Here is a 14,301-nt window from a genome sequence, read left to right as displayed (position 1 = left end):
TTCTAACCCCTCCTCCCCCCATTACTTGACCCCCGCCGGTGTTGTATACTTAAAATACTAATATTTAAAGGTACCCTTAACTAATAAAACAAAAATTTCTATTTTTCTTTCTTTTAAGACTTAATCATTATCAAAAATTGTCCAATGTCCTTTTATTTTCCACTCTTTTTCTATATAACTTCTAAACTTCTTCCACTCTAACTTAAAAGTTTCTAGATCATAGTCTCTTAAAATTCTTGTCAATTTGTCCATTTCACTCCATGTTATAACTTTTATAATCCAATCCCATTTCTCTGGTATTCTTTCTTGCTTCCACAACTGCGCATACAATGTCCTAGCAGCTGAGAACAAGTACCAAATTACAGTTCTATTTTCTTTTGGAAATTTTTCCATATATAATCCCAACAGAAAAGTCTCTGCAACTTTCTTAATTTCATATTCCAAGATCCTAGATATTTCTTGTTGAATCATCTGCCAATACTTTTTTGCTCCTTCACAAGTCCACCACATATGGTAAAAGAACCTTCATGTTTTTTACACTTCCAACATCTATCTGGCATCTTATTGTTCATCTTTGCCAACTTTTTAGGAGTTATATACCATCTATACATCATTTTAAAACAGTTCTCTTTAATACTATGACATGTTGAAAGCTTTATAGAATTCTTCCAAAGATATTCCCAAGTTTCCATCTGTATTTCTTTATTTACATTAATTGCCCACTTAATCATTTGAGATTTCACTACTTCATCTTCTGTAGACCATTTCAGAAGCAGTTTATATAGTTTTGAAATTAATTTTTCATTATCTCCAAGCAGAACTATTTCCATTTCTGTTTGTTCTTTTCTTATTCCTTCAGTTTTAATGTATTTTTCCAAATGAGGAACTTTATCAAAAGCTTTCTGGAAGTCAAGGTAAACAACATCTATTGGGTCCCCTTTGTCCACATGTTTGTTCACCCCCTCAAAGAACTGTATGTAACAGGTTAGTGAGGCAAGATCTTCCCTTACAGAACCCATGCTGAGCCTCAATAACTTGTGTTCATCAATGTGCCTACTCATTCTGTCCTTGATAATGCTTTCTACCAACTTTCCCGGACTGACTGGCCTGTAATTTCCCGGATCTCCTCTGGAACCCTTTTTAAAGATGGGACTGATATTTGCTACCTTCCAGTCCTTAGGAACAGAGGCAGATTTCAATGAAAGATTACATATTTTTGTCAGGAGATCCACAAGTTCAACTTTGAGTTCATTCAAAACTCTTGGATGTATGCCATCCGAACCTGGTGACTTATTAGTTTTTAATTTGTCAGTCAGTTGTAGGACCTCCTCTCTTGTCACCTCAATCTGACTCAGGTTTTCAACACCCCTTCCAAAATTAGTGGTTCTGGAGTGGGCAAACACTTCTCATCTTCCACAGTGAAGACAGAGGCAAAAAATGCAGTCAACTTCTCAGCCATTTCCCTATCCTCCTTCAGTAACCCTTTGACCACTTGGTCATCCAAGGGCCCCACTGCCTCCCTGGCTGGTTTCCTGCTTCTAATATATTTGAAGAAATTTTTATTGTTGGTCTTTATGTTTTTTGCAATATGCTCCTCATAGTCCCTTTTTGCCTGCCTGATCACAGTCTTGCATTTGATTTGCCACAGCCTGTGTTCCCTTTTATTAATCTCACTTGGACTAGCTTTCTACCACTTAAAAGAGTCCTTCTTACCTTTTACAGTTTCCATTACTTTGTTTGTTTGTTTTTTTCAATATATGAAATTTTTTATTAAGAAAAGATGGACATACAAAGAAAAGAAAGAATAAAGAACGAACAAATACAATCAACATTAATCATACGAAAAAGATACATTCCAAACACCTTAGACGCTTGGGCGCGCCATACAGTCAAAAACACATCTATGTCTAACGTCTACCACTACATCCCAATCATACACACTGGGGGCTGGAGAGGATTTGAAAGGAAAAAAAAAAATTCTAGCTACTCCATGTCGAAGCCTCTACTTTTGACCCATTTATAAATGGGGTCCCATTCCTCCTGACATTTTTGCACATTACCCTGTCTTAATCTTGTGGACATTAGATCAGATTCAGCGACTTCCAACAGCTTATTAATGAATTCGTCTCTGTTCGGGATTCTATCATTTTTCCAATACTTGGCATACAAAGTTCTAGCAATGGTAACTATATACAGTAACACTTTCAGTTTGGTCGTAGGCAAATTTTGCCTACAGATATTCAGAAGATACAATTCTGGCACATGCTTAACTTGTATTTTCAAGATTTTTTGAATCCAAATATTAACTTGAGCCCAATATTTCCTGGCTTCTTTGCATTGCCACCATATATGGAACAACGATCCTTCAACTTCTTGGCATTTCCAACATTTATTAGAGTATGTGGGGTAAATTTTGGCCAGTCTATTTGGTGTAAGATACCATCTATATACCATTTTATATAGATTTTCTTTGAGATTAGTTGGCTTTATTAGTTTTAAATTCTGTTTCCATAATTTTTCCCATTCATCCAGATCAATATTATAGCCAAAATCCTTAAGCCAGCGGATCCAAGCTTCTTTTACAACTTCATCCTGCATCTTAACTTGAAGTAGCCAATCATACGTTTTAGAAATTATCTTCTGCTTGGACTCTAAGATAAGATCTAATTCAATTGGTTTATTCGAAAAGCCCCTTTCTTTGTCTTTCTGAAATCTTGATTTGAGTTGACACTGGAGCCACCAATTTAACTTAGATAGTTCTTCCTCAATCAAATCATTTTGGCTATTCAACAAATAGGCATAATCTTGTGGGTTATCCCAATTATACAAGTTGGGGTGAGTCAGAGCTTCTATCGGAGATAGCCACTTTGGAGTATAAGTATACATCAGCTTAATTTCATCCCAAATCTTATACAAGGATCTTCTTATTTCGTGTCTGAAAAAGCGTCCAGTTTTTACAGGAGTGTGATACCACATATAATTGTGCCAGCCTTCTCCCAAACCTACGCCTTCAATAGTCATTAGCCTCTTATTATCTAGCTTACACCAATCCCTTAACCATGCAATACAACAAGCCTTATAGTAAAGATTCCAATCTGGGAGAGCAAGACCACCTCTTGATTTGCTGTCTTGTGAAATTTTCAATTTTATTCTGGCCTTTTTCCCTTGCCAGATAAACAACTTGATCATAGAGTTAAGTTTCTGGAAAAATAGTTTGGGTAAGGTGATTGGGATTGTTTGGAAGAGAAATAAGATCCTTGGAAGAATGTTCATCTTTATTGTAGCAACTCTACCTAAGAGCGAAATATGGAGATCTTTCCAGTTAGTTAGATCATCCCGTATTTCTTTCAATATTTTTTCATAATTGTCTCTGTACAAAGTCTTTAAATCATTCGTCAAATAAATTCCAAGGTATTTTATCTTTTTTTCTTGCTTAAATCCTGAAAGCTGTTCTAAAGATTCAACTTGAATTTTCTCCATATTTTTCATTAAAATTTTTGTCTTAGACACATTCAGTTTGAAACCAGATACTTCTCCAAATTCTCGTAGTCTTTGCTTCAGAGGGACTATCGAAGAGATGGGTTGTTCCAAGATAAATACTAAATCGTCCGCAAACGCCAAAGACTTAAATTCCACGTTATTAATTCTGGTTCCTTGAATTTTGTTGTCTTCTCTAATCTTCTTTATTAAAGGTTCTAACGTCAAGATAAAAAGCAATGGGGATAACGGGCATCCCTGTCTAGTGCCTTGTTGTATTTCTACTAAATCAGACATCACTCCATTAAAACTCACTCTCGCATTCTGCTTTGAGTAAATCGCTTCGACCATTCTGCGGTACCTATCACCACAACCAATCGCATCCAATGTCACTTTGGTGAAATTCCAATTAACATTATCAAAAGCCTTTTCTGCATCCACAAAAATAGCAGCAAATTCTTTGTCCGGGTGATCTCTGTAATATTCAATCACATTTAAAAGTAGCCTCACATTCTGATTCATTAGTCGTCCTGGGACGAAACCCGTTTGATCCTCATGAATTAAGTCGGTAATCACCTTCTTCAATCTATTCGCTAAAATTGTTGCAAAAATCTTATAATCACTATTTAAAAGTGAAATTGGTCTATAATTTTTAATTTCTGATGGGTCGGTGCCTTCTTTGTGAATGAGAGTAATAAGCGCTTCTTTCCAAGAATCTGGAGTCTCGCCTGAATGATAGACATTCTCAATTACCTTCTTAAAGGGCAGCAATAACAAATCTTCAAAGGCTCTAAAAAACTCAATCGGAAGTCCATCTGGACCTGGGGTCTTGTTACTTTTTTGGGTTTTAATTACATCAACCAATTCCTGCATTGAGATTGGGCTCTCCAAACTTGCTTGCTGTTCCCTTGTTAATTGTTTCATTTCGACTCCTTTAATATAATTTTCTTGCTTGAATTGTTCAATCTCTTCCTTTTGTACAGATTCCTATAAAAGTTTTGAATAATATCTTTCATTTGAAAATTTTGAAACACCTCCTCCTTGGCATCATTTTTCAACATTTTTATGATCTTCTTCTCCTTTTCCTTCCTTAATTTGTAAGCCAACCATCTACTCACTTTGTTAGCATTTTCAAAATAGTTTTGTCTTGTCCATTTTAGTTTTTTCTCCATTTCTTCTGCTAAAAGAATATTTATCTGATGTTGGATAAAAGTAATTCTGGCCTTCACCTCTCTTGGATTCCCAGTTTTCTGTTGTTTCTCATAGTATTTCAATTTTGTTACAAGTTCATTGTAAGATTTTCTTTGTTCTCTCTTCCTCCTCTTTGAGTAACGGATGGCGACTCCTCTAAAGAAGGCCTTGAATGCGTCCCAAATAACTGGGATCTTCGTGTCTTTCTCCAAGTTGAGTTTAAAAAATTCCTGAATCTCTTTTTTAGCTACTTCCAGAAATTGAGTTTCTTTTAAAATTTGCAAATTGAGAGACCATCGAGGATTTCTTGATTGCTCCTGTAAAGATAACAAAATTGGGTTGTGATCAGCATATGACTGAGGGAGGATATCAACTTGGTTAACTGACAGAATCATACTCAAGGATACCCAGGTCATATCTATTCTGGACCAAGATTTATGTGAATGTGAATAAAAAGTAAAATCTGTCGTGTTCGGGTTCTTTGTTCTCCAGGCATCTACTAAGTTTAATTCTTCAGCCAGCGTCAAAAAAGAATTAGGTAGTAAATTCCGATTCTTCTTCTTTTTTTGAGGGTCGTCATATTTTTTATCCATTTTGATATCAAATATCGCATTATAATCGCCAACTATGCAGTACCTATCTGAATTGAATTCCCTAAGTTTCGTGCACAATACTTGATAAAATTTTTCTTGATTTTCGTTAGGGGCATAAATGTTTCCAAGGATTGTTTTAAGTCCATTTAACTCCAACTCGACTATGATGATTCTTCCTTGTTCATCCGAAAATAGGCAGCTCGACTTAATATGATGAGGAACAAAAATAGCTACCCCTTTCTTCTTTTTAAAAGGATCACATGAAGCATATAAAGTACCCAATTTCTTATTTTCCAAATACTTCACATTGTCTTTCCTAATATGCGTTTCTTGTAGACAGATAATGTGGGCGCCAGATTTTTTCAATTGCAGAAAAGTTCTCTTCCTCTTCCCGGGTTCATTTAATCCGTTGACGTTCAAAGAGAGTATTTTAGTTTCCATCTTAGAATTCATTTTGGTGAGTGAATACTATCCGATATCATGGCTGAGTCCTTCTTAGTCTGGAGCCTGGTTTTGATCTTCTCAGGTTTCTTTTTGGGAGACTTATCATCAGTGAACTTCTTAGCTCCTTCTACCTCCTGTTCGTCTCCCGATTCAGATCCATTTCGCTTCACAAACTCATCACAAAATTCTTCCATCTTTGCCTCAGTAGTAATATTGTATCTCTTAGTTTGAAATGTAAAGAAAAGACCTTGCGGGACAAGCCATCTAAATTGAATTTCTTGCTTCATTAACCAAGTAGACAATTTCCTGAACTTGAATCTCCTCTGTCGGACACTCCAGGGTATCTCTTTCAGTACTTTGATCTTCGTTCCCTTCCAATTCATTTCATAATCTCTTGCCTTCCGCAGAATCCTTTCCACAGTTTCTGGACGGGCGAACTTTACTTGAACTTCTCTGGGAAGTTTGAATTTCCTTATGTAGCTCGAAGAAACTCTTTTGGCCCAAAGAATATCTCTTGGACCTTCTTCCAATAGTTCTTCATCATCAATAATTAAGATGTCTCTAATTTTACTAATTATATCTTCCTCCTTTTCTTCTGGTAGATTTTGAAAGCGAAGAATAGTTGAAGCTTTCTCCATTTCGAGCCTCATCACCCGTTCTTCTAGCTGCATCAATCCTGTTTGGTTTTCTCTAACCGTATTGATTGTGCGCTTCTCCCGATCTTCCATTCTCTCAACTTTAGCTGTCAAACCATGAACTTGTTGTGTATTGGCCAACAGCTGCTTTTGAAATTCTGCCAATTGATCATTGGTTTTCCTGATTTGAGTCATCAAGTCTGTTTTCAGTCCATCTAAAGCATCTTGGTTCTGTTTAAATCCAGCAGTAACTGTACTCTGTAATTTTTCCAACGCGTCTTGGTTGACAGCGGCTTGCACCTTACTTCCCCCTGCCGGAGGAGTACCTTGTAGGTATTTTTTAATCTTTGTTTCCGTCATAATGATGCTACTGTCACTAACCTTATAAACTGACCCAATTTGTAATTTTCAACAGCTCAATATATCAATAAGCGGAAAGACTATCAATAATCAATATTCAGCTAAATAACTTCTTAAGCTCAGTCAGTGATTCAAGCTTATCTGGGATCCAATAAAAATGCTCAATAAGTAATACAGCAATTCTATAAAATCAATAATTCTTTGAGCTCAGTCAATAATTCAATCAATTATTAGGTATCAGATATTAAATCAATTCATTTCATTAATGCATTAGGGATTACCTATCAAAATTTAGCCCTAGAATTATTTATAGTAAGTGAATAAGTAAATAACTCAAAAATTACAGTTCTGAGTCAAGAAATAATCAACATAAGTATTTACACAGTCTTATCTTCTCTGTTCCTTATCTTCTCTGCTCCTTCTTCTTCCTTCTTTCTTCCCTCTCTTGTTACTTAACTGTTTCAGGATCTTAATATTGTCTTGGTAGCTTAGTGTCCAATTTTAATGTCTTAGTGTCTTAGTGTCAAATAGATTTTTAGCTGTCTTCAGTGTTCTAAAAGCCAAGTTCTAGTTTTAGCCCTAATAAATCCCCACATTTTGAAAGATGAAAAGGAAAATGTTTTCTAGAGTCCAAAAGTTCCAGTCTCTTATACTCCAAGAAGGAAGGTTTCAAAGATCCAGATATAGTGCCTAATCCGTTTCCAATAGTTATAAATTTAAAAACCACAATCTTCAATAGAGAGCAGCCGCAGCAAAAGCTGCTAAGAACCACTACTCTACCCTTTGAGCTGATACCAACGATTAATTATCCCAAAAATAGGTATTTGCGTAAACAAAACCCATCCTCTTCAACAAGGTGAAAAGTAAAATAACAAAAGAAAAATAAGGCTCCAGCGACAACGCAGATGAAAGGCAGAAAAAAATAAAGAAAACCAGAGGTGGACAAGCGAAGGGGGGGGGGAGTTAAGATCATCAAACGCACTCAGAAAGTTTCTGTCTCAGCTCACCACCAGCGCCGCCTGCGTCTTCCACGTCCGGCCTCCTGAAGGAGAACTTCAGCTCCCGTCCGCCATTACCGACAGCTTCCTCTCTCCTAACTCAGATCACAGTTCTCACATCGGTCACGGACTGACAGCCACTTTTAATGTCTCAGAGACAGGAAAAGAAGAATCGCTTCTCAACCCCCTACTTCCCCCTGTCTTCCTTCTGCCAATATTCTTTGATCACAGCCAAGCTCTTTGTTGTTTCCCCTCAAAACGATCGCTCATTCAGTCGCCGCTAAGCTGCCAAGCCGCCCGCCTCCTCAGCCATTCACGTCCTCCACCGATGCCCACACGCCGCGGCTCCGCTCCCTATCAGCCTGTGCAGCACACAAACCGCTTACCAGCTTTATTTTCTTCTCGCCATCGCCATGAGCTGCACCATTCGCATTCCAAGGGTGGGACGACCCAGGTAGGAAAAAAACGCTACGGGGTGCACTTGAGGGAGTTAAGGTTCCTCTCCAATCTCCCTTTCCCGGCGGCACAGTTAGGCACCGAGGTGTTGCTGGGGTATCGGCCAGGGGGAAAACTGGCACTGAGTGAGGAACCTCCGTTCCTCCCCCACGTCCAGAAAGCCCCCCAGGCTTCGGAGCGTCTCCAGACAGCTCCTTAAGAGGTACTTCCCGGCCGGGAAGCCCCCTCGATTACCCCACAAACAAAGTTCCCTCCCGAGACGGGGAAAGGAGCTTTGCGTCACTCCGCCATCTTCCGGAAACTCTCCATTACTTTGTTTGTTAACCATGCAGGCCTGTTTGTGCCTTTCCTAACTTGTGGCATATATTTTATCTGAGCTTCTAGGATTGTAGTTTTAAATAGCCTCCAAGCTTCCCCAAGGGTTTTGACTGTATTTACCTTTCCTTTCATTTTCCTCTTCACATGCCTCCTCATCTCAGAGAATTTACCCCTTTTAAAGTTAAACGTGGTTGTGCTGGTCTTTTGGGGCAACTCCCTATTTATACAAATGGTGAAATCAATAACGTTATGGTCACTGCTTCCAAGCGGTGCAATCACTTTTACATTTCTCACCAAGTCTTGGGCATTACTTAGGACCAAATCCAGGATTGCCCCACCCCTGGTAGGTTCTGTGACCATCTGCTCCATAGCACAGTCATTGAGAGCGTCTAGAAACTCAATCGCTTTCTCTTGACCTGAATACATATTGATCCAATCAATCTGCAGGTAGTTAAAACCACCTATTACAACACAGTTTTTACGTTTAGCCACCATCTTTAATGTTAGGAGGAGTAAAATTTGGTAAATTTTGGAGATAATTCTTTTTTTCTGTGTCTTGGGTTGCATGACTAGTGCTTCAAATGCTGCGTGTGGGCGTTTCATTCCTGTTTTGATTTTCGGGTTGTCTAGCAAGTGTAAAACTTGAAGGTACTCAAATCATGGCATTGAGGTGTTAGATTTCTTTTCTAGCTTTTCTTTAGGAAGTAATTTGGATGTAATGTCTGCAAAGGCCACCTATCTCCATACGGAGAAGGAATTTGGGGGAATTTCAGGAATTTCCCAACCCAGAGTTGGCAACCCTTGGCTGGGGGCAGCCATGTTTGTTTATTCATGTGTCTGTCCTGTACATCCATATAACAAGCAGCTACACATCAGTCTAATTTTTACAAGAAAAGGACTGTGTGAGGGGTAATGGATGGTAAATGTCTTCCTTCTTACTATATCTCACTGCGCATTTTTCTTCCAGCCCAGCTTCCATACTGGAAGTGAGTAGGTTTAGGAAGAAAAGTTCTTCAAATAATGGAGAGCAACAAAAATAAAGGGGGATAATTTTGCTACCTTTGATTCCTTTCCATTTAAAAACAATTGCTCTCCACTTTCTATATGAATGGGGACAAACTCATCACATCTAATAGCCTGGCCATGGCTGATTTGCGCTACGGGAGACCCAGTTCTCAAATTGGGCAATGGGACTTTGTCCTCTTCTCTTTCTAACAGCTCACATTGGCCAGATTAGTGATCCCCCATGTAGTATCTGTTCATCCCCTTGTGTTCCCTCATGAGCTTCCTGGTGCCCATTTGTTTATTTGACAACGCATCTCTTCTCCATACTAAAAAGCGGGAAATGCTTAGGGATGGGCACAACCCCCCACACAAACTGGCCCACAAAATTCATGATGAATTTCAGCTGGTTCAATGTTTGCGAACTGAAGTTCAAGGCAGGTCAGCCTTTCCACTAATTTTGAAGCTGTCCATAGCAGTTTGTGAATTGTCTCCACTCAAACAAAAGGTTTACCAAGCTTCAAAGCAACTTCAAAGCAAAGGACAGGGAAGAATTCTCCTGCCTTGGAAAAACCAGTAGATTCCCTGTGCATTTGATGTGTGCTTGAACCTGTGGTTGACATTCCCCCAAAAGCACTTTCCTGAGGGCATCTTCTTTGGGAGGGGTCATAACTTGGACCCCTGAAATTTAATCTACACATAACTTGGAGGTCAAGTAGAGGAGTATCAGGGCGAGGTACCCTGCAAGTCTAATGTGCTTGGCTTGCACAGAGTCTGTTCTATACACTCCTGGACCTCCTGGTCATGCTCCTCTCATCTTCCCAGAAATCACTTTTCAATCCTCACTAAACTTGGAGGGCAGATAGAGAGTCAGTTGGAGATCCTGGAGTATCTCTAGCATGCTTGAGGGGGGGGGGGTGCATTCTATCATGTCACAAACCTCATGAATGGAAATGGTTTATTTGGCAGCTATAAGCTTGTGGTTTGCGAACTGAGCATGTCATGAACCAAACCACGTTTTCCCAGTTTGTGCCCACCTTTAGAAATGTTTCAAAAGAACCCAGAAAGTATCCCCTTTGTGTATATAGGAAGTACCCATTCAAAAACAGTTGCCTCTGTTGTAGGAGAATACTCAGCTCTCTTTAGCACCCTGATATAACCTAATTCCCATTCTCAAAATTCCAAGTGCCCACTGGCTTAACAAAACTGAGAATCCCTGAAGTAGATGTGTGTGTTAAGTTTCATCAAGTTGCTTGTGATTTAAGGTGACCCTATGGCTGAATAACTTCCCTAATGTCCTATTGTTCATTTAATCTTATTTATTTAATCATATTAATATCCCACGCTCCCTTGATGTTAACAGCCTTGCTCTTGCAAACTGAGGGCCGTGGCTTCCTTTGTCAATGGCTCCCAACCTTTTTGGCATCAGGGACCAGCCCCAGAGCCAGCCTGCCCATCGCAGCCCCAGAGCTGGCAGGGTAGGGGCACTGAATTCGGCCTCCCCCCCCCGCCCCCCCTGTGGTGCCTCCCCCCATTCCGTTTTCACAACTTTAAGGCCCGGGAAGGGGCAGTGAAGCACCTCCTAGGCCCTTTAAAGGCTGACCCCACCACCAATCAGATGATCGGTAGGGGTTACTGCAGCGGCGGCAAGTGACCCACTGAAAAAGCGGTGCTGCCCTTACCTCCTCCCCACTTCCTTCCCATGCCCAGGAAGAAAGTGGGGAGGAGGCAAGGGCAGCACCGCTTTTTCAGCAGGTTGCTCGCCCCCGCCGCAGTTTTCCCTGCCGATCAGCTGATCAGTGTGGAGGGGTGTCAGCCTTTAAAGAGCCTGGGAGGCACTCCACCTCTCCTTCCCGGGTCTTAAAGTTGTAAAAATGGAGGGGGGAGGAGGCACTGTGGGGGGCGGGGGGACGAGGCTTCGTAGCACTGTGGTGAGGGCATGGTGGTGTGGCTGAGTGGCCTGGTTGCTAACAGGCTGCAGACCAGTACTGGACCCCTGCTTTAAGTCATGTTGGGTCTTCCTCTTTTTTTACCGCCTTCATCTTTTCCTAGTATTAGTGACTCTTGTCTTCTCATAATGCAACCAAAGTACGATAGTGTCAATTTAGTCATTTTATCTACTAGGGAGAGTTCATAATACCCTACAAAAACTCATGCTCTTTAAGTGAAGCATTATTTGGTTTTAAAGGTGCTACTCTGTTTCCTTAACAAAAGAAACTGAAATCTTGAGTGGCAAAGCAATGAGATAACCAAGTACCAGAGTCTTTTAAGGAAGAGACTGCAGAGGCAACCAGAAAACAGTTATGTGATCTACACACCATACCATATGAAAACAAATCGAGATGTCATAGTATCTTTCAAATGGTAGAATAGCCCATAAAAATCAACATATTGTTTATGATTCATTCACACATAATAAAGTTTGTGAGATTGGTAGTATCAGTTTAACATGCATATTTCTCTTACTTTTCTGTAAGAACCGTTGGTCATACACACATCATAGAAGGAAGGGCTGTGTGGTAAAAATGAGAGAAAACATCTGTGCTTTTTGGAGAAAACATGTCATTAAAAAATAAGAGATTCAGACCAGTGAATGTTCACACATCTGAAAAAGTAGCCTAAGCTACAGTGCTTTAAAGTGTCTACCTCAGTTAATTTGTTGTCATTTAACATGCCTCAAGACTCTGTTGTTTTGGCTGCAACAGATTGATATGGTTACTCCTCTGAAATTTGTTGTTGGCTTGACGAAAAGAAGATCCTGCCAGCAAGGAATTGTTTGGTTTATCTGAATTTTTTCTCTTTAAAAATACATAAGCTCAAAGAATAGTAGGCTAACAGCCCAATCCAGACATATGTGGTGGCTGGCCATGGTGTAACTGCCGTGCCAATAGTAGACTTCCTGAGGACTTTGGCATGCTGGAGCGTGGGGAGGGGAAAGGCATAGCTTGCCGTGAGGAAGACAGTCGCCATGGCAACGCTGCTGGCATAGGCATGCAAGGGAGGTGGAGGCAGCCAGAGGGGAGGGCCAGCTCACCCCCCCCCCATTGGCCAGTCCTGGCACATTCGCCACAGCTCATGACAGTCAGGGATGGGGAGAGGAGGCCCCAGAGAGGCTGATAGCCATCCCCAACCCACCCCCAACCAGAGAACGGAGCCAATGATGGGCAGACCACCAAAGGCAAAGGAGAGGCGTCCGACCAACATGGGGAGGAAACAAAAGTGAGGCTGGGCATGCGCACACGAGAAGCCTGGCCTGGTGGCAAGGTTGGGGTGGGGGCGGGACAGGCCCGCACGGGACCATGGAGAAGCCGTCAATCCCCTCACACCCTCCTGCTGTCAGAGACTCTGCCAATGGCAGGCAGACAAGCAGAAGTACCAAGTGCAGGAGGTCGCTGTCATAGACAGCGGCTGGAATGTGTGTCTGGGAGTGAGCAGCCCAGCAGCAGACAAACCCCCCCCCCACCCAGAAACCACCTATGTTGCCCTGACGCTCCCTGCCATGTGCACAGAACACCTCCCCCGGAGGCCACAGAACTCAGAGGGCAAGTGCATCCGCAGAACTCAGAGTCCACTTCATCTTGTGAGATTACCTCATGAGATTTTGGTAGGCATTTTGGAGTACCAAACCACAGTTTGCCTATTTCATCCTTCCCTCTCACATACTCTAATTCTTCTGCTTTCACAGAAAGTCACAGTTTGTGATAGTTTGCCATTGTGCTTGCCCTCCAAATCAGAACTGGGGATCACAATGATGTAAGTGCAAACAATGATATGGAACAAGAAGCATACATTTCAGCTAGACTTGCCAGTCCCCAGTGCTTGTTTCTGACTGCTGCTGCATGCTGTGGTGGAAGAAAAATAAAACAATAGCTATCTGGATGACATTACTCCTGGGAAATTCCTAAGCTACCTTACTACCTTTAACTTGGCTCACATAGAATTTTAATACAATAAAAATTGAATTTATCGGGCCCTAATCCAGAATACTGTATTAAAACTGTGACAAGCTTATCACAACCATAAATTAGAACATGTAAGAATGCATAGGCTAAAGCATGAAGAAGTAGCTTATGTTATTTTTATATTAATTTTGACTTCAGCTGAGTAAATCATGAATTATTTCCACACATGTATTTTACTTTAACTGTTTGGATACAAATCAGCAAGAGAAAGCAGTTTTAACCCACATTTTTATTGCTTAGTAATGTAATAGAAAAAAAATAGTGGGAGAAATTGTCTATTGCCCCAAGATGAGAAGGACAAATTTATTCATGTATGTGCCATTGAATCTTCCAAGGATGGTGTTTAAATTGAATCTGGGGACCAGTTCTGAAGGAAGAGATACACTAAATACACTTTAGTCTAAATACACTTTAGTCTTTAAACTGTTATATACTGGAAAGAAGAGAACAGCAGCACAGTGCTAATCGGCTGTGTTGTATCCGTTCCCTGAAGGTCCCTGTGATTCGTAACTGTGGCTCTAACACCCTGAATTTTGAGTTCCATGACACAAGTCCTCGCACTGTGAACAATGGGATGTCACAACCGTGGAAAACAGCCCAATGGAAGTCTGGTAACTCCAGCCAAAATGTTTTTTTGGGGGGTGGGGGGGGGTGGGAGTGGGATAAAAGATTCTTCTTGGCAAAGAGATTAAACACATTGTGGCCTTTTGCCTGTTTATCATCCTGTTGTCCTTTTGCTGACATCTCTGAGTTTGATAGAAAGCAGCTTCAAAATCCCCAAGCTTGGCTGCCTCTGTGCTCCTATAGAAAAGCTGACAGGTTCTTACAAGATAACCTTTTGGCAAGAGAGTTTACTGTGGGGGGA

At 40.7% G+C, this 14,301-nt stretch overlaps 1 protein-coding gene across 2 annotated transcripts in view; it reads left to right on the top strand.

Moving 5' to 3' along the window:
* Window positions 1–14,301, top strand: part of SORBS3 (sorbin and SH3 domain containing 3) — a 90,613-nt gene that overhangs the window by 36,706 nt on the left and 39,606 nt on the right. For both annotated transcript variants that reach the window (XM_060250744.1, XM_060250743.1), the window contains exon 4: window positions 13,930–14,047. In XM_060250744.1, coding sequence (XP_060106727.1) covers window positions 13,930–14,047 — 118 coding nt within the window. The remainder of the gene's footprint in view (window positions 1–13,929; window positions 14,048–14,301) is intronic.

The sequence above is a fragment of the Heteronotia binoei genome, chromosome 12 (assembly GCF_032191835.1).
Source record: "Heteronotia binoei isolate CCM8104 ecotype False Entrance Well chromosome 12, APGP_CSIRO_Hbin_v1, whole genome shotgun sequence".
Taxonomy (NCBI): domain Eukaryota; kingdom Metazoa; phylum Chordata; class Lepidosauria; order Squamata; family Gekkonidae; genus Heteronotia; species Heteronotia binoei.
This window is presented reverse-complemented; position numbering and strand designations above follow the sequence as displayed.